This window comes from Babylonia areolata, chromosome 10 (assembly GCF_041734735.1).
Source record: "Babylonia areolata isolate BAREFJ2019XMU chromosome 10, ASM4173473v1, whole genome shotgun sequence".
NCBI lineage: Eukaryota > Metazoa > Mollusca > Gastropoda > Neogastropoda > Buccinidae > Babylonia > Babylonia areolata.
In genome coordinates, this window is record NC_134885.1 from 10840883 (window position 1) to 10862180 (window position 21298).

At 43.3% G+C, this 21298-nt stretch overlaps 1 protein-coding gene across 1 annotated transcript in view; it reads right to left on the reverse strand.

Moving 5' to 3' along the window:
* Nucleotides 1-671: 671 nt before the first annotated feature.
* LOC143286445 (dihydropyrimidinase-like) overlaps nt 672-21298 on the reverse strand; it is a 31439-nt gene continuing 10812 nt past the window's right edge. Inside the window, exons 5-14 of the mRNA XM_076594014.1 lie at nt 17858-18022; nt 15338-15480; nt 12944-13133; nt 10915-11071; nt 9478-9619; nt 8330-8413; nt 7558-7737; nt 5700-5786; nt 3106-3322; nt 672-1765 (exon numbers count right to left, since the gene is read on the reverse strand). Of these exons, the coding sequence (XP_076450129.1) occupies nt 1680-1765; nt 3106-3322; nt 5700-5786; nt 7558-7737; nt 8330-8413; nt 9478-9619; nt 10915-11071; nt 12944-13133; nt 15338-15480; nt 17858-18022 (1451 nt within the window). The 3' untranslated portion in view covers nt 672-1679. The remainder of the gene's footprint in view (nt 1766-3105; nt 3323-5699; nt 5787-7557; nt 7738-8329; nt 8414-9477; nt 9620-10914; nt 11072-12943; nt 13134-15337; nt 15481-17857; nt 18023-21298) is intronic.

Below are 21298 nucleotides of genomic sequence, written 5' to 3' on the forward strand. Positions count from 1 at the left end.
CAGACCACCACTCAAGGTCTAGTGGAGTGGGAGAAAACACTGGCGACTCTGCCGGGATTCGAACCAGTGCGCTCAGATTCTCTCGCTTCCTAGGCGGACGCGTTACCTAATCAAAAACAAAACTCAACTTAACCTGCCATTGGCAATCCAATATTTATGCTTTGGACAGGTGTTCCAAATAGGGACGGATAATCCATTACCCAAAGGTGACATCTGTATTTGATGATGCTAGGAAATAGTAATGATATTGTGGCTGAATTATCCCCGTTCTTGGATAACAGTAGCAACATGAAACTGAATAAACCTGATTTATGTAGGGCAGCATGATAAATTCACACTTAGGTTGTGTGTTCACACAGAATTGAAAACAAAAACAAAACCTCACAAACGGAAGCAAAACAAAAACAAAAACAAAAAAACCCTACCTATACAACAGACAACACACACAACTATGTTTAAGCCATATTTGGTATTGCCAAACAAAGTATTTCCAGAGAAAATGGCAATGTTAAAGTTTACCACGGACACACAGACACACGATCGAGCGTGCACACACACGCAGCCGTCAGAAAATACGAAGAAAAATAAGCTAAATGATTTTGTAAGTAAATTTTTATTGCTTTTTTAATAGTGTGAGAGGTTGGGTTTTTTTGTTTGGTTGTTTTTTTGTGTGTGTGTGCTTTTTTACTATCTTACTTACCTATGGTTTTGGCATTCATATAGTTTAAGCTGGTGAATGAACAGATTTATGTTTACGAAGTATTCATATCTAATATCTATTTCAGTTTATTGCTTGCAAGTGGGGGTTTTTTTTTTGTTTTTTTGTTGTTTTTTTCAGTGTTGCACATTGCTTCTTTTTAAATGATTACTGAATGCATACCTTACCTATTTAGCAGCTTTGTTTCTATCTTATTACATTTCATTTACTTTTTTATGTTCTTACATATACTTGCACTTTGAATACGCTTAGTTAGATGAGCATACTGTATTAGCGCCACATGAGAAGGGAGAGGGGGGGGAGGTAGGGAAGGGGAATAAGATAAGAAACGAAGTTAGTTCAGTTTTGGTATTCTTATCATGCATATTTTATCTTCGAATGTGTGTAAAAGTTTATTATCATGTTCAGTATGGTATTCTTATCATGCATATTTATCTTTGAATGTGTGCAAAAGTTTATCATCATGTTCAGTTTGGTTTTCTTATCATACATTTATCTTTGAATGTGTGCAAAAGTTTATTATCATGTTCAGTTTGGTATTCTTATCTTGCATACTCATCTTTGAATGTGTGTAAAAGTTTATTATCATGTTCAGTTTGGTATTCTTATCATGTATATTTTATCTTCGAATGTGTGTAAGAGTTTATTATCATGTTCAAATTGGTATTCTTATCATGCATATTTATCTTTGAATGTGTGTAAAAGTTTATTATCATGTTCAGTTTGGTTTTCTTATCATGCATACTCATCTTTGAACGTGGGTAAACGTTTTATGATATTATACACGCAGCCGAGAAGATACTTTTCCCCATGTTTTGTGGACAATTAAATAATTGGTATCTTGTATCTTGGTTTCAAAAGCGTCGATCCGCGTGACACTGCTGAAGCTGAGAGTGTTCCTGAAACGCAACATGCAAGTGCACGTGCAGCACAGCCAGGCTTCCTGCAGTGTTCTTCTCTTTCACCACAGGCCCGAGGACTTGCCACCTGGCGGGTTGGATGTCCGGATGGAGGATTTCTTTGCCTGGTCATCGTCAACCTGAGCCCCTGTACAAAAAGCAAAACAGTTTTCACTGTTTCAGTTTCTCAAGGAGGCGTCACTGCGTTCGGCGAACAAATCTTAAACACGCTTTTCCACGGACATCTGCAAGGCAGATGCCTGACCAGCAGCATAACCCAACGTGCTTAGTCAGGTCTAGAGAGTGCATGCATGCATAATCTCTCTCTCTCTCTCTCTCTCTCTCTCTCTCTCTCTCTCTCTCTGTATATATATGTATGTGTGTGTGCGTGTCTCTCTCTCTCTCTCTGCGTATGTGTTGTGTGTGTGTGTGCGTATGTACTTATCTGCCAAAGGACAACACTCTCGTTACCACGGGTTCTTTTTTCAGTGCGTAATGTTCGTAATGCACACGGGACCTCGGGTTTATCGTCTCATCCAAAAGACTAGACGCTCAGTTTGATTTTCCAGTCAAACTTGGGAGAAAGGGCGTGAGCAGGACAGGAACCCAGAATCCTCACGGACTCTCTGTGTTTGTAGATGAGCGTCTTGACCATTCTGCCTCTTTCCTTCCCTAATGCAAAGTTCCCTGGTTATTGTCAGGTTCTCAGTTTCAGTTTCAGTAGCTCAAGGAGGCGTCACTGCGTTCGGACAAATCCATATACGCTACACCACGTCTGCCAAGCAGATGCCTGACCAGCAGCGTAACCCAACGCGCTTAGTCAGGCCTTGAGAAAAAAAAAAGGTGAATGAATAATAGATAAGCTTACATAAATAAATAAATAAATAAATATGATATAAAAAAGGTAGTAGTAATGATAATAAGGTTCTCAATGAGGCGTAAGTGTGTTTAGGTCATTCTGCACTCAGTTTTTGGCTCATTAATTTTGTGTATTTTCACAACGAATTGAGACTTTGTAATAAACTTATGTTTCGGTTGTGTGTGTGTGTGTGTGCGTGTGCGTGTGTGTGTGTGTGTGTTAAACTTTAACGATTTTCATGTTCTCTGGACTTACTGTGTCTGTCGACACTAAATTTGGCTCAGTTAAAAATTGGCGGGGGGGAAAAAAATCAGATATTTTCACATATCCTGTACTGTATTATTATTGTATTACTCTTTGTCACAACAGATTACTCTGTGTGAAACTAGTTCGGGCTGCTCTCCCCAGAGAGAGCGCGTTGCTACACTGAGAGCGCCATACATGGTTTGTTTGTTTTGTGTGTGTGTGTGTATTTTTTCCTGCCTGCAGGTGGGTTTTTTTTTGTTTGTTTGTTTGCTTTTTGTTTTTTTGTTGTTGTTTTTTGCTTTTTTTTTCCATGGAAATTGTAATGACGATGACATCAGTGAAGGGCAAACAAATCTGATAAAGGAGCTCAGGAGGAACCTTACCACTCAGGGAGAAAGACGAGTCCTGCATGCTGCGGCCACCACCACGGACCCTGCCGCGAGAATGGAACCCAGAATCCTCCGTGGGCGACGTGACCGTTGGGGGGCTCATGGGGGCCGGCATGATGATGGGGTTGTCCGGCATCTTGGGCTTCGCAGCGCTGAGGTCGATGACTGGACCTGTGTAGGGCTCACGATCCACCTTCTGTGGCTTCCGTGCCTACAACATCAACATCGTCATCATCATCATCATCATCATCATGATTGTCACAACCACCTCGCAGTCTACTCTAGTGTTATCACAACCACCTCGCAGTCTGCTCTAGAGTAGCGTTATCACAACCACCTCACAGTCTGCTCTAGAGTAGCGTTATCACAACCACCTCGCAGTCTAGATCCTCTGCTGTAGAGCAGACTCCTCTGCTCTAGAATAGACTGCGAGGTGGTTGTGATAATGATGGCGATGATGATGATGATGATGCTATTATACCTACTCTAAATCGACTGCGAGGTGGTTGTGGTGATGATTTTGATGGTGATATTATTATATTATGATGCAAAGATAGCCCAGTTCGAGAAAACAAAAAACAGTCCCCTCATATCCTCTACATTCCCCCGACCCCACCTAACCTAGTCGTATCCACTCACCTCCTACCACACCTTATCCCTTCCCCCACTATCCTATCTCTACCCCACCTATAATCCCTAACCTACCCATATTTTCCAACTCCACCCCGCCCCACCCCCTTAGCACATAGAGGTCTACGTCAGCCACCCCCCTTTCCGACACCTCTATTACCCAACCCAGTTTCCTACTTCTTCTGACATCTCTTCTCTGTCCTACCCTGTTCTAATGCTGATGACAATACAGGAAGAGAGTGTACACATTTTCCTCCACAGTACGGAGAATTAGAATTTCTGGATGTGATCCCTTCACAGATCGCCCTAACTGTCACCTAATTTTAACCACGACCTTGTTATACAACGCTTTCTAACCAAACCATCAACACCATAATTTCAAGGTGTAAACCAAAACAAAAAAAAATCAAATTCTGCATTGTTTGTTGACTTCGTTTCTTTGCATTTCCATTGTTGCACAAATCTATTATCAATACATAAGGCCTGTTTTTGATTCGGTATAATATTTTGTTCATAATTCCCAGTTTATCATTTTTAACTGGTTGGAAAACAAAAAACAAATTATGTAATAATGTTACACAACAAATTGGTTCAAAATTACCTCCCTTTTCTCTCTCTATCCTCTGTGTGTGTGTGTCTGTCTGTTTCTTTGTTTCTCTGTCGCTGTCTCTGTCTGTCTGTCTGTCTGTCTCATTCACTCAAAATGGGAGATAGAGGGTAGGATGTGCAGGGATAGCATGGGAGGGGGTGGTGGTGGTGCTGTGGGCAAGATAGATGATTGGTTGACAGTGGGAAGGGAGGGTTTGATAGGGAAGTAATATGGGGGGGCAAGAGGGACAGGTAGGAGAGATGAAACTTAAAAGATGGCAAGGAAAGAGATAGAGAGAGAGTGAGTGAACACTGCATTACCAACACGCCAGGCAGAGCACGGCCATCCTGAACCTCATAAAGAGGGCGTCAAGTGTGTACCTGTCGGCGTGTCTCTGATCTCGGCTCACGCTGAGCTCTTCAAGCCGGGCTTAGAACACCAAGATTTGTACAGGTGAGGGGGTGCTTTGGACAGGGAGACAAGTGGATGCAAAAGTTCGGCGGACTTTCGCTCGGGGTGATCTGACTCCAGAGAGGTAATTGTCAATTCATGGACGTGACCTAGTTTAATTATCTATCCCACGACCTTCTTGAATAAGCTTCAATAGGGTTTGTGTGTGTGTGTAGTGTGCACAAGTACCTGCATAAAGGCGTGGTGTACAAGAATGCTTCACTATCATAGCCTCTACACAAACGTGCCACATGCATGCCTACTGGTGTTGGTTGTGAGTGTGTTTGTGCGTGTGGGTGTGCATGGGCACGGTCACCATCCTCATTCATCATCATGAAAAAGAAAACAGGTGCACTATTTAAAAAGAGCTGAAGGAAAAAAACTATAAAATAGATAAATAAAAAAACGATTCGTGATTGCGCTGGCTGTGATGAATGCTCAAACATAAATTCACCCTTACGAAAACAGCACAATCCATGTGTGTAGTGGCCATTATGAATGCTTCAATATGATATACCCGTGAGACAGCGGAAGAAGTTTTGTTCTTGTTGTTTTTTCAGTATCAGTAGCTCAAGGAGGCGTCATTGCGTTCGGTCAAATCCATATACGCTACACCACATCTGCGAAGCAGATGCATGACCAGCAGCGTAACCCAACGCGCTTAGTCAGGCCTTGATAAAAAAAAAAAATAACAAAAAAAAAAAAAAAAAAAAAGTAGAAAAAAAAGATTTAAAAAAAAAAGATAAATAAAGATAATGATAATAATAATGATAATGGTATTTATAAGGCACAAAATCTTGAAATCAACTCTATGCGCACAAAAAAAAACAAAAATAAATAAAATAATTAAATAAATGAAATAAAATATTAAAAAAAGCACACCTCACACGACAAGAGCAGTACAGGAAAACACCCTGACCTCATTCCTGGTGTCCACACGGCCGTACACCGCCTCCGAGAAACAGGGAGCGGGCACAAAGCGTCCACTTCCCTTCGTCACCTCCACCTGCACGCATCACACATGTTTCAGCCTCTGTCATGGAGGTTTAGTTTCAATCTAATAAATAATAAGAATAATAATAATAAAGTACATTTTAAGACGCTTATTCCCATGGATAGCTCTAAGCGCCGTTACACTTTCTTAATTAAGAAAGCAAGAATGTTTTCACACTTATTCACAAAACTATGCTCATCCACACACAAGTATTTTTTATACACTTATCAACAAAAAAATATACATACATACATATATATATATTTATATGTATATATATATATATATCACACACACGCGCACACACACACACACACACACACACACTGTGTCCGAACAAATACATTTACATTATTCGCTGTACCACATCTGCTAGACAGCTGCCTGACCAGCAGCATAACCCAACACGCTTAGTCAGGCCTTGAGTGCATGCATAACCATCATATTTGCGTACCTATCAGAGTATATTAATTTCTTCTACAGACTTTTAGCCAGAATACAACAAATCTGTTGCCATGGGTTCTTTTTCAATGCGCCAAGTGCGTGCTACAGACGAGACCTCGGTTTATCGTCTCGTCCGAATGAGTAGATGTTGAGTTTAATGATTTTCCAGTCAAAATTAGGAGAAAGAGCGAGAGCGGGAATCGAACCCTGGCCCTCGGCACGAACATTGTATGTACAGATCAGTGTCTTTACCACTCTGCCACCTTCCTCTCCGAAGGACGTATTCATGAATGACCACCTGCCTTGCATTCTGTTTGAAACGAACATCGACTGGTGCAACTTTTTTTTTTTTTTACTTATGCCCATCGCTCCCGGTGGAGCATAGGCCATCGACAACCCCTCGCCATCGCACTCTGTTCTGCGGGGCTGTTCTGGCCATTCCAGTCCAGTTGGTCCCTTGCTGCTTCAGCTCTGCCTCAGTGTCTCGCCTCCAGCTGTAACAACTGAGTGGAATTCCAAGCGGTGGACTGGGTGGTCTGGGTCCTGGGTTTTCGATTCCTGGTCCCGGTGGGTGAAGGATGGATTTTTTTTTTTTTTAAGTCTCAATAACTGTCGTTTTACAACTCAATGGCATTTACCATCAATGAATTACGGACGTCAGGTACACACGTTTTGTACGAAAGAAGAGATCTGTGATGATATTGAAAACTTCAGAAGAGGAAACACTTAAGCTATGAGTACATTAAATCTATTTATACACTTTTTTTTTATTTCACTGCATGTGCATTTACAACCTAAAATCTGAAACGAGACTCTTGAGATTAAACCCCAAACACCTAAAACTGCAACACAAGCGAAGGTTGCCCACTATATAAATCCCAACACACAATCACAACCAAATTGAAGGTTCCCCTTATACACGCGCGCGCGCGTGTACACACACACACACGCACACACACACACACACACACACACTATTCCCCCTCCCCAACCCCCACACACACCCTTCTCCCATCACTTTCCTCCTCCCTCCCCCTATTTTCCGTCTAGTATCATTTAATTAAAGTGAAAAGACCTTAAACTGAAAACTACTATTGTATTGTATTGTATTGTCACAACAGATTCCTCTGTGTGAAATTCGGGCTGCTCTCCCCAAGGGAGAGTGCGTCGCTATACTGAGAGCGCCACTCATTTCTTTTGTATTTTTCCTGCCTGTAATTTTATTTGTTTTCCACCTCCTCCTTCTCCTCCTCCTCCTCCTCCTCCTCTTCCTCCTCCTCCTCCTCCTACTACTACTACTACACACAAATCAATCACAACCCAAGCGAAGGCTCCCCACCTTTCTGTCATCCACCACCACTTTCCCATTGCTGATGACGTAGACTGGAACCCCGTGACACTCCATGCCCTCAAAGATGTTGAAGTCCACCGCCTGGTGATGCGTCTCCGCCGAGATTTTTCGGGTCTGGTTCGGATCCCAGACCACCACGTCTGCGTCTGACCCTACAGCGATTCGGCCCTGTGCAAACCCCACAAAAGGAGGAGTTTGTATTATACTCCATGTTTGGTGATACATACACTTACCATGTCAAACTGATGCAAACTAGGTCTATCGGTTTGCTCTGCTTGTCCAAATTTCGCGCGCTGTCCCCAACAGAGACCCAGTCTGATAGCCAGTGTCTGAACGGCCTAGTCTATATAGCATTCGTCGTAATAAATGCGGTATTCTTTGTCTTCACTAGTGTCTAAACGGCCTGACCTACATAGCTTTCGTCGTTAAAAATATGGTATTCTTTGTCTTCACTAGTGTCTGAACGACCTAGCCTATACAGCTTTCGTCATTAAAATGCGGTATTTTTTGTCTTTACTGTCCACCTGTTCAATGTGAGAACCTCCTGCTATTTCCCCTTCACTTTTCGTTTTTACCTTTTTCATAGAATATCTTTACCACCCCATTGTTTTTTTGTTTTTGTTTGTTTTGTTTTGTTTCATAACACTACATCATTTTCTGTTACATATGAAAGGAAAAATGACAACCAAACTCACAGGAAACGCTGTAAACAGGACAGACAGACAGATAGACAGACAGACTGACTGACAGACTGACTCACCTTTCTGGGGTAGATGTTGAAGATCTTGGCGGCTGTGGTGCTGGTGACCGCCACGAAACGACACGGGTCCATCTTGCCGGAGTGCTATATAGGGGACAGGATCGGCCAGTCAGTGAATGAATGAATGAATGAATAAATAAATAGATGAATGAATTATACAATGAACGTGTGTGTGTGTGTGTGTGTGTGTGTGTGTGTGTGTGTGCGTGTGTGTGTGTGTGTGTGTTAAAGGCAGATGTGGTGTAGCGAATATGGATCAGTCTGCACGCTTTTTTTTTCACATGTGAAACGTCTCCATATAAAACGAAGTGTGTGTGTGTGTGTGTGTGTGTGTGTGTGTGTGTGTGTGTGTGTGTGTGTGTGTGATATTTCTTTACTTTTCATGTGAAGTTGGTTTTAAGTGTGTGTGTGTGTGTGTGTGTGTGTGTGTGTGTGTGTGTGTGTGTGTGTGTGTAAGTGTGTGTGTGTGTGTGTGTGTGTGTGTGTGTGTGTGTGTGTGTGTTGCATGTCTTCATTTTTCATGTAATGTTGGCTCCAAGTGTGTGTGTGTGTGTGTGTGTGTGTGCGCGCGCGCGCGCGTGTGTGTGCAATAGTGTATACATGCGAGTGTGAATACACGCGTGTGTGTGTTTGTCTACCTGTATCCCTTATCTTATTTGTTAAAACTTTCTGAATGGTTATTTTTATGAACAAAAAGAACATGAAAACATAAAGAAAAAGAAAGTGAAAAGTAAAGAAACTTCATTTTAGAATGAAAACAATAATGGGTCAATAATAATTACTTCTTATGTTATTGGGTTGTTGTTGTTTTTTTTATTACATCACGAAACACACACACACACACACACACACACACACACACACACACACACACACTTCGTTTTATATGGAGACGTTTCACACATGAAAAAAAGCGTGCTGATCCATGTTCGCTACACCACACACACACACACACACACACACACACACACACACACACACACACAGAGAGAGAGAGAGAGAGAGAGAGAGAGAGAGAGAGGTGCGCGTGTCTTGTGGTAAATTTACGGCCAGTGTTGGTCAGTCAGACCATGGCCATACACACAAATGAATAACATTTCATACAGTGGACCAAAGGCCCTGGACACAGTGTCCCTGAACGTACTCACCACGCCCTTCTCCCAGACGACAGACATGCGGTCCTCCACCCCGTTCACCCCGTTGGGAATACCCCGGAAGTCGTCTTTGCCCAGGGCTTTCTGCTCTCCCTTGAAGGTACAGTTGTCTGTGCCCGTCAGCTGAAGGTCGTTGCTGTGTTGAGAGAGCCAATCACAAGCCAGACAATTACACAGCGAGGGTGCCTAATAATTATCAAGTCCAGAGGAAGACAAGATGGGGAAAAAAAACAAACAAGGCTTGCTGGAAAACAAAAAGAAATTTAAAAAAAAATGAATGGACTAGCAAGGCAGGAGATAATACAGGGGAGGAGACGGCAGAAATAAGGGGGATGGGAGAGGGGTAGCGGGGGGGAGGGGGTGCGGGGGGGGGGGGGGGGGGGGATGGGGGGGGGAGGGAATCAGAAACTAAGAGACTGATAGAAGAAGACAAGTCTAGCATAGAATTTCTAGAAGTGTTGTATTGTATTGTATTGTATTGAGTGTAGTGTAGTGTAATGTAGTTGTATTTATTCTAGTGTAGTATAGTGTAATGTAGTGCTGTTTTGCCACAACAGATTTCTCCGTGTGAAATTCGGACTGCTCTCCACAGGGATAGCACATCGCTACACTGAGAGCGCCACCCAGTTTTTGTATATATTTTTTTGTGCCTGCAATTATGTTTGTTTTCCTATCGAAGTGCGGTTTTCTACAGAATCTTGCCAGGGACAACCCTTTTGCTGCCGTGGGTTCTTTTACGTGCGCTAACTAAGTGCATGCTGCACACGGGACCTCAGCTTATCGTCTCATCCGAATGACTAGCGTCCAGACTACCACTTAAGGTCCAGTGGAGTGGGGGGAGAAAATACTAGCGACTGTGGGATTCGAACCAGCGCACTGAGAATCTCTCGCTTCCGAAGCAGACGCTTTACCACTGGGCCAACACCCTACGTTGTGGACTCTATTAGCAGAACCCCCATGTCATCTTTTCGGGGGGGCAACAAAATCAGAGCAGCTGGCATCACCGTGTACTACAAACCGCTACAAGTCATAACAAAGTACTACAAAACCAGAACAGCTGGCACCAATGTGTACTACAAACCGCGACAAGTAATAACAAGGTGCTACGAAATCAGAGCAGCTGGCATCACGCTGTATATATATATATTTTCTTCTTCTGTTTTTAATTAAATAATTAATCTTTTATTTTTAAAATTCTATTATTATTGGGGTTTTTTGCGGGTTTTTTGTTTTGATTATCTGCCCCCTCCCATTTATTTTCTTTCTTTTTTTTAAAATATCTATTTTCTTTATTTATTTATCATTGATTTTTATTTCGTTTTTCTTATTATTTCTCTTTTCTCTTTACTCACACACACACACACACACATATATATATACATACATATATATATATATATATATATATATATTATATATATATCCACTGACTTGGCCAGTAGGTCCATGAGGTAGCCGGGGGTGGTGGGGTCAGGGCGGAGGGGGGGTGCCATCACGTGACCTGCTGCGTGGCGCCAGCACGTGTTCCACTGGTGAGTTCCGTCCGTGCCCAGACCAGCCGCTATGGGCTCTCCGAACACCACCTTCCCTGTGGCAGGGAACGCACAGCATGGGAGAGGATCATGCATCGTCTTCGGTTTTTCCTCAAGTATCAGTATCAGTATCAGTATCAGAAACTCAAAGAGGCGTCACTGCGTTCAGACAAATCACCACATCTCTGTTTGTTTTCAGTCAATGTGAAGGTCTTTTTACTACGTACATTCGCTTGAAATATAATGGTCGTTCTTCCGTAAAAGTAGGACACCAAAAAATTTGGGGGGTGGGGGTGGGGGGGGGAGAAGAAAGAAAAAAAAAAGATAAAAGTAGAAATTTAAATAAAAATAGGAATAAAAACAAGAATTTAAAAAAAAATGATAATGATAAAAAGAAGAAGAAGAAGAAGAACAGCAACAACAACAACAACAACAAGAATAATAATAATAATAATGACGACGACGACAACAATAACATCAACAATAATAATAATAATAACGTGAGCAAATATATGATTTGGATCATTTATGCATGTGATGGTAATATCCCCACCACCTCCACACCCGGTGTATTCGATTTTGTTGTTGCTGTTAACGTTGTTGTTACAGCAGGAATTACACATGAGTCATGGAGGCTTTAATCTTGTTCTTTGTCGTTGTTTTTTTTTATTTGTTTGTTTGTTTGTTTTCATCGTCCCAGATGACATTACAGGGGTAATTAAACCTTTTAAAATCGTGTGCGCATGTGCGTATACAACTATACATGCACGGAAGCAAACCTGTGTGTGTGTGTGTGTGTAGGCGCGCGCACACACATGCGCGCGGATGCCCACTTCAGCACATGGACGCGCGATTTCCATTCTACATTTCTTCCTCCTTCCTTTAGATTATAGTGTATGTAAAGATAGCCTCTCCACCACCCCCTCCTGAACCTATTCAAGTTAGGTTCGCAACTTTTGATCCCGGAGGATCCCATACTTTCCATTGCTGGTCAGGCATAGGCATCTGCTCAGCAGATGTGGTGTAGCGTATATGGAATTGTCTGAATGCAGTGACGCCTGCTTGAGTTACTGACTGTGTGCACATGTCAAATGATCGGTATGAGGACAGGCCCGGCGCTTCCTTTTTGTTAGAGGATGTGTCTGGGTTTGTTCCAATGTACCTCTTATTTACCTGTGTTAGCGCTAGCTGAATCGGTGGCGTAAGCAGCACTGACTTGAAGTTGTGTACCTTTGTGAATTAGAGATTTACCTCTCTTTACTGTTGTGTTACAGCAGGAATCACACATTTACAAAAGAATAGAATAGAATATGCCTTTATTACCAAGTGTACCGGTGTCACAAGGAATATTGGGGGGGGGGGGGGATAGTACATAACAAGATACGAACATAAATCGAAAATCATACACAAACACAGATACAGTAGAAATTAGGATACATACAAGTACATACCAATATAAAAACTTGTGCATACTCACACATGCATGCACTGCACACACACACACACATGCACGCACACACATTTGAACAGAAGCTGCATATTACATGTGGATGGGGCTGATGACTAGATCTTTCGGTAGATGGTTGTTGGTTGCACAATTCTATGTAACACACTGGATTTGTTTGAGAGACAGGGCATTGACTGCTTTGGGGAAAAAGCTATTGGCGAAGCGATTGGTTTTCGTCCTTATACTTCTGTACCGTCGACCAGAGGAGAGCATCTCGAAAATCCCAAAAGCTGAATGTGATTCGTCCTGGCTGATTGATTTTGCTTCTTTTTTTTTTTTTTCTTTTTATTTGAGTAGCCGCTGATAATATATGTCTTCTAGAGAAGGTAGATCAGCCCCGGTAATCTTGGTGGCAGTTTTTACGATTCTGTTAAGGGCTGCAACTTCTGCCTATAATTATGAGAAGTATCCGGGGCCCAACCTTTCCTCCTGGCGGCAGACACGACGTCCGCAGAAGTCTTGCACATGACGTGCACGACGTAGAGCGGGGCTCCGGCCTCGTCAGCTATAGTGATGGCCCTCTGAGTGGCCTCAGCCTCTACGTCCTCCGGGCGACACATGGCATGGCCCTCAGGTCCCGTGATGCCCTTCTCCACCATCTCCTGGGATTTCTGTTGTGATGGATGAATGAATGGATGGATGGATGAATGAATGAATGAATACATAGATAAATGAATCAATAAATGAATAAATAAATGAATAAATGAATTTTAAAAAGAAATGATAAATGAGTAAACAAACAATTAAACAAGTGAATAAATGCCTGACCTATACATAAAACCAATAGACAAGTCAGGCCTTGAGAAAATGTAGTAATGCACATATGAATGAAGTGGAGTGGAGTGGTGGCCTAGAGGTAACGAGTCCGCCTAGGAAGTCAGAGAAAATCTGAGCGCGCTGGTTCGAATCACGGCTCAGCCGCCCATATTTTCTCCCCCTCCACTAGACCTCGAGTGGTGGTCTGGACGCTAGTCATTCGGATGAGACGATAAACCGAGGTCCCCTGTGCAGCATGCATTTAGTGCACGGAAAAGAACCCACGGCAACAAAAGGGTTGTTCCTGGAATAATTCTGTAGAAAAATCCACTTGGATAGGAAAAACAAATAAAACTGCACGCAGGAAAAAAATACACAAAAAAATGGGTGGCGCTGTAGTGTAACAACGCGCTCTTCCTGGGGAGAGCAGCCCGAATTTCACACAGAGAAATCTGTTGTGATAAAAAGAAATACAAATACAAATGAATTATCATTATTGTGGTTTCTTCCAGCAGACCCTTTCTTCAGGCACACAGTCATGACACCCAGAGAAAAAGGCATGCTTTTGACAAATCCTCGATGTTGAGTATTCGTCACACAGTCCTGTTAAAAAAGAAAAAAAAAGAAAAAAAAGAAACAACAACAAGAACAAAATTATGCTTTTTCAATCCAAATGAATGTGGGGCACTATCAACTTACAATAATATTCACATCCACAGAACCTTGAGCAGTGTCAGTCAACCAAAGTCCTGAGATGCTCTCTGATCCGTTAAGATTTCACAATATGAAATCACTGCAGTGAAGTATCATGATATGTTCTGAGAAGCATCAATTTTTTCTCTTCTTCCTATTCTATAGTATTGAAAACTTTACCGTATTGAAACGTTCGCGACGGGCGCAACTGCCGAGTGGTTAAAGCGTTGGACTGTCAATCTGAGGGTCCCGGGTTCGAATCACGGTGACGGCGCCTGGTGGGTAAAGGGTGGAGATTTTTACGATCTCCCAGGTCAACATATGTGCAGACCTGCTAGTGCCTGAACCCCCTTCGTGTGTATATGCAAGCAGAAGATCAAATACGCATGTTAAAGATCCTGTAATCCATGGTCAGCGTTCGGTGGGTTATGGAAACAAGAACATACACAGCATGCACACCCCCGAAAACGGAGTATGGCTGCCTACATGGCGGGGTAAAAACGGTCATACACGTAAAAAGCCCACTCGTGTGCATACGAGTGAACGCAGAAGAAGAAGAAACGTTCGTGACATAGTTTCGTTCATCCTGGTCCCAACGGTACTTTCATTTTCAACTGGTCGATGGCAATTTGACTGTGCTGAATAAAGGAATGTGACAGAATGGTTAAGACGCTCGCTCGTCTGAAAATACAGAGTCCGTGAGGGTCTGGGTTCGAATCCCGTTCTCGCCCTTTCTCCCCAAGTTTGACTGGAAAATCGAACTATACGTTTTGTCGTTCGGATGAGACGCTAAACCGATGTCCCGTGCGCAGAACACAACACACTGAAAACAACAACAGAACCCATGTCAACGAGAATGTTGCCCTCTGTAGAAGAAAGCCACGCGGATAAGTACACAAATACATTATATGCATGAACTCAAGGCCTGACCAAGCACTTTGGGTTATGCTGCTGGTCAGGCATCCGTCGAGGATATGTGGAGTAGCTTAGATGGATTTTTCCGAACGCAGTACCGCCTCCTTTAAGAAACTGGAAATGAAACTGAAAACAAGAGTGTGCCTTATTCTATGATGGTTTTTAAAATTCATGAGTCAATCGGATGAGACGATAAACCGAGGTCACGTATGCAGCATGCACTTAGCACGCGTAAAGGAACCCACGGCAACAAAATGGGTTGTCCCTGGCAAAATTCTGCAGAAAAAAAATCAGCTTCGATAGGGAAACAATTAAAATTGCAGGCATGAAAAAAATGGGTGGCGTTCTCAGTGGGAGAACAGCCCGAATTTCACACAGAGAAATCTGTTGTGACAGAAAAGAGTAATACAATACAATACAACGTATCCTATAGATAGAAAACGGTACCTACCAGAGCGATGAGATTCCCATTCTCTGCATGCACCATGGGGAGAGCTCCCAGCACCTTGCACTGTCTGATGGCCCTGTAGATCTCAACATCCTCCAGCATGATGTCGTCTTTGTATGCCATGTACATTTTGAAGGAGTTCACTCCTGTAACATCGTCAGCGTGTCCATTCAGTTAGCATGACAGACAGCAGGATCCCGAAGATGGTCTTGTATGGCCAGCTGAAGGAAGGCCACCGCGAACTTCGAAGACCATGCAAGCGCTTCAAGGACACCTTGAAGACAAACCTCAAAGCCTGTGACATAGAAATCGCTTCCTGGGAAACTGACGCCCTTGACCGCTCTCGCTGGAGGATGCTGTGCTCTAGTGGCATAAAGACGTTTGAAAATAAGAAAACGCTGGCCATTAAGGAGAAGCGTGAGCGAAATAAGCAGGGCTCAACTTCTGGAGACGTTTTCCCTTGCAACACCTGTGGGAAGTGCTGCGCATCCAGAATCGGCCACTTCTCCCGTATGAGGACACACACCGACAGATAAGCCTGCCTGCCTACTGGTCCATCGGTCCGACGGGAGACTCCATCACTCCTGCAACATTGTGTGTGTGTGTGTGTGCGCGCGCGCGCGCGCGCGTGCGTGTACGTGTGATTGTTCATACCTGCAATTTGCAGTATTGTCTTTACCCTCTACTGAAGTCATCACGTAGTGTGTGTGTGTGTGTGTGTGTGTGTGTGTGTGTGTGTGTGTGTGTGTGTGTGTCTGTCTGTCTGTCTGTGTCTGTGCCTGTGTGTCTGTGTTCGTTCGTTCTTTAGTTTAAAGTCTTTTCACTGTAAGTGATATTAGACGAGGGTAGGGAAAAAATCGAGGAGGGGAGGGGGGAGGGGTTGTGTGTGTGTGTGTGTGTGTGTGTGTGTGTGTGTGTGCGCGCGCGCGTGTGATTGTTCATATCTGCAATGTGCAGTATTGTCTTGGTGTATATAGATATACATTTATGTTTTGCTTTTTCATGTGCATAGGTATGTCATTATGCACAATTGTATATGTTTCATGCAAGGCGCTTAGAGCCTACTATATGGGGGAGTTTCCACCATATAAGTATTATTTATCATCATTAGCATTATCATCAATATTATCATTAGTTGGATGAATGCAGCAGCCTCCTGTTAGCCATCAGCCAGCTTGTATTCACAGCACTGCCAATACGGAAATCCTGTATAACACGGATTTCTTTTTTGGCCAGCATTTCCATTTTAACTCTCTCCATACGAACAGCAAAAGAGACGACGTTAACAGCGTTTCATCCCAATTACCATCATCAAAATATTGCAAGCAGAACGCTCTTATACTGAAGAGGTGAATGTTGACAAAGAATACCACAGTTCTGACGACGGAAGCTAAAGGTTGGGTCATTCAGACACCCACTGGACATCCGAGGGGTCTGTGTAGAGGAGAAGAGAGGACTGGCCGTACTGAGTGAGCTAACCCCATCATTTGAACACGTTTCCCATAATTTTCACACATCTTTCTATTAAGCCAACATTTCACTTTTCACTTTCAACGTTTACATTAGCTTGCAACAGTTCACACATCTGTTTATTTAGCCAATATTTCCATTTCACTTCCATTGTTTATATTAGTTTCGCAACGGCTGCACAATTTCGAGTGACTTGTTTGAAATAATGAAGAGTTTGCAGCCGAGTCCAGGGGCACTTAACACATTGAGTCCTGCGCCTGAGCAATGCTCTGGCGTCAAAATTTGTCTGATTAAAACGGTTTTCACGTTTCTGTATATGCATAAACTACTTCTGCATATCTCTAGATGTGTCCACACGTTACTTGGAGGAAAAAACAGTGCATTCTCTAGTTTGTTTCTGCATCGTAATGGCACGGAAACCTGCCGGGGTTGTTAAATCCTATGGGTTGAATGGGTTAACTAAAAAAATGTGTGTCTTAATACCAAAATGAAGTAAAATAAAGGGGAATTTTTTTATTCACTAAAATTCCAACACGGAAATCCATAATATATATATATATATATATATATATATATATATATATATATATATATATATATATAAACGAATATACTTCCACCCATGCAGTTCAAGTATCTGTCTATTTGGCCAGCGTTTTCATTACACATTCGTTCATCGTTTACATCAGTTTCCCAAACAGTTCACACACCTTTCTCTCTGGTCAGCGTTTCCATCATACCTCAATCATTTACACCTCAATCATTTACATCACTTCCCCAACAGTTCACACGCCTTCTTTGTTCAGCGTTTCCACCATACCTCAATCATTTGCACCTCAATCATTTACATGTTTCCCAACCGTTCACATACCTACCTCAATCATTCACATCAGTTTCCCAACAGTTCACATACCTAACTCAATCATTTACATCAGTTTCCCAACCGTTCACATACCTACCTCAATCATTCACATCAGTTTCCCAACAGTTCACATACCAACCTCAATCATTTACATCAGTTTCCCAACAAGTTCAAAAACATAGTTCGCACACCTTTCTCTTTGGCCAGCGTCTCCATGTCCTGAGCCACCTGGTCGCCCCACCACGTGACAGCCACGTGCAGGTTGTAGTCACAGCAGACCTTCTCGTCTGCCCACCCCCTCCACTGGTTGTAGGCATCCACCAACGACACGCCCGGCCGGCCGACCACAAAGTCCACTGGAAAACCGGAACAGGAAATGGGCGATTTGATTTTCTGCCAGCTCCCTCAACCATAGACACTAGAAATCCCTGAGATATTAGTGTCTATGCCTCAACCCAACATCTCGTCTGTCTCTGTATCTGTCTCTGTCTGTCTGTCTGTCTGTCTGTCTCTCTGTCTGTCTGTCTGTCTCTCTCTCTCTCTCTCTCTCTCTCTCTCTCTCTCTCTCTCTCTTGCGCGCACACAAACACACACACATACTCTCTCTCTCTCTCTCTCGCTCCCTCCCTCCCTCTCTCTCTCTCTCTCGCACAAACACACACACACTCTCTCTCTCGCTCCCTCCCTCCCTCTCTCTCTCTCTCTCGCGCGCGCACACACAAACACACACACACTCTCTCTCTCTCTCCCCCCCCCCCCCACCCCCCTCTATCTTTCTTTTTTCTGTCTTCCTCTTTTTTTCTGTCTGTCTGTCTGTCTGTCTCTCTGTCTCTCTTTCTCTCTCACTCACTCTTTCTGTCAGTCTTTCTTTTTCTGTCTGCCTCTGTTTTTTTTTCTTTCTTTCTGTCTCTCTGTCTCTGTCTGTCTCTCCCTCTCTGTCTCTCTTTCACACACACACACACACACACACACTCTCTCTCTCTCTCTCTCTCTCCCCCCTTTCTTTTTCTGTCTTTCTGTCTGTCTGTCTGTCTCTATCTCTCTGTCTCTATCTCTGTCTCTGTTTCTGTCTCTTTCTCTGTCTCTATCTCTGTCTTTATCTCTGTCTCTCTGTCTTTGTCTCCCTGTCTCTATCTCTATCTCTGTCTCTCTCTTTGGAGGAATGGGCCATGCTTGAAATCTTAATATTTGAATAAAAAACGTTCTGAGTTCTGAGTTCTCTCTTAACCCGTCCTCTGCCTTCCGCCCCTCTTTCTCTCTTCTCGGTTTTTTTTTTTTTCCTTTCTTTCTTTCTTTCTTTCTTTCTTTCTTTCTTTCTTTCATTTCTTTTCTTTTTTTCTTCTTTTTTTCTTGAAGAGGAAGGTCAAAGAAGCCATCAAATTGACTGAAGACGAGAAGGTTTCGCCTCTACCGTGACACTGGTCAGGAACTCCCTCTGAATATTACGGATTAACTCTGTTTTATTTCAAAATAGACCTCCATAGCAACATCGTCATCGTCATCCTCCTCCTCCTTCATCATCATCAATATAAACAAAACAGTCTCAAAGTCTGTGGCCTTTCATGCCCTGCTCTCATGGTGACCTCAGTTTCGATACCCCTCCACTTCCGTGCTTGGGGTGAGTCCTGTCAATGTCTTCAGTGTCTGCAGATTCATGGAGGGCTGTTGTTGGGGGGACGTGGTGGGGGTCTCCACTTTGGGAGGAACGCTCACTCAGTCTGGCTCCGCGACTAAGCCATTATTGTCGTTAGTAGGGGGCTTAGTAGGTGGTGTGCTAAGTACGTTGAATCAGAACAGGCACCACTGAACACCACCGAAGTGACTCAACAGCAGTGCAGGGTCTCCTCTGGTGTGTGGCCTCCTGGCGACCTAACATCGATGGTTCCCGGCGGACTGCCGACGCTGGAACTGTGACGGGTGTAGCCGTGTATGGGGGAATCTAAATGAGCGGCGTGGGAGTAATGCCACCGTAATGGTGCAGATGATGGGGCAGCAAAAAAAACAACAAAAACAAAACAAAAACAGAAAAACTCTGTTTAATTTAATGACAGTCTGTTGCCGGACAAAACCAGGGTCAAGCGCTTGAGGCCAGGCGACATTGATGCAGCTGTGAACTCAGTTCACACACAGCCTGACCAACCCCTAGACTTTTCCTGTCCAAGTTTTTGCCGAAGAAGATGGTATGAAACCATCGAAATATTCAAGTTAGGTTCACAACTTTTGATCCCGGAGGAGCCCATACTTTCCATTGCTGGTCAGGCATAAGCATCTGCTCAGCAGATGTGGTGTAGCGTATGTGGATTTTTTTCCGAACGCAGTAACGCCTCGTTAAGTGACTGAACTGAACTAAACTCAACTTTTGATTCTGGGTCCGGAAATCTGTTCTATAATTATCAGGGGCAAAAACATATACAAGAAATATTTGTTCATCTAAATGCCAATACAGAGATCCGTATTATGTGCAAGTTCTCCAACCCGGGCGGAACTTAATAATAATAATAATAATAATGATAATGGTATTTATATAGCGCTGGATCTTGTGCAGAGACAAATCAAAGCGCTTTCGCACCAGTCATTCACACGCATGCATAACTCTAATACTGTAGAAACTAAAGACAAGGAAGGGCAGGCAAGGGAGGCTATTTGGGGAAGAGGTAGGTTTTAAGGCCAAACTTGAAAGAGCTGAGTGTGGAGACTTGACGAAGCGAAAAAGGAAGTTCATTCCAATCGCAAGGTCCAGAAACAGAGAAAGAACGGCGGCCAATAGTCGAGTGTTTGAATCTGGGTATGCGTAAACAGAGTGGATCCGAGGCCGATCGTAGTGAGCGAGATGGAGTGTAGAGGTGAAGGCAGCCGCAGAGATAGGAAGGGGCAGTTTTGTGAATGCATCTATAATATAGAGTGCTGATCTTGTACTTTATTCGGTGTGAGACAGGGAGCCAGTGGAGATGTTGCAAAAGAGGAGTGATGTGCTCAGATCTTTTCTTTCTGAGGACGAGTCGGGCAGCAGAGTTTTGTATGCGCTGAAGGGGCTGAATGGATGAAGCAGGCAGACCAGACAATAGAGAGTTACAGTAGTCAAGGCGAGAGAGAATGAGAGAAACGACAAGTCTAGATGTTGCGTCAGTGGATAGATATTTCCGGACGGCACTGATGCGTCGCAGTTGACAGTAGCAGGACTGACATGTCTGAATGATAAATTTTTGCATGGACAGTGTATTGTCAAGGACAACACCGAGGTTCCTGACTGACGTGGAAAGAGGGATGGATGTACTGCCAAGTTTGATTGTGTCAATTGTGATGGAAGACAGTTTTTGTTTAGTTCCTATGATCATTGCTTCAGTTTTGTCCGCGTTCAATTGTAACTTATTTCGAGTCATCCAGTTTTGAATGTCCAGGAAGCAGTTGGATGTTTCTTGCAAGAGCGACAACAATTTTTCAGGGGTATCACTCTTCTGGAGTTGAGTGTCATCAGCATAAGAATGATGACTGATATTATGGCGGTTGATAATTTCAGCGAGAGGAGCAGTATAAAGTGTGAAGAGCACTGGGCCTAAAACAGATCCCTGTGGGACTCCATGTTCGATTTTAACGGGTTCAGATTGGAAATGATCAACAGTGACAGACTGGAA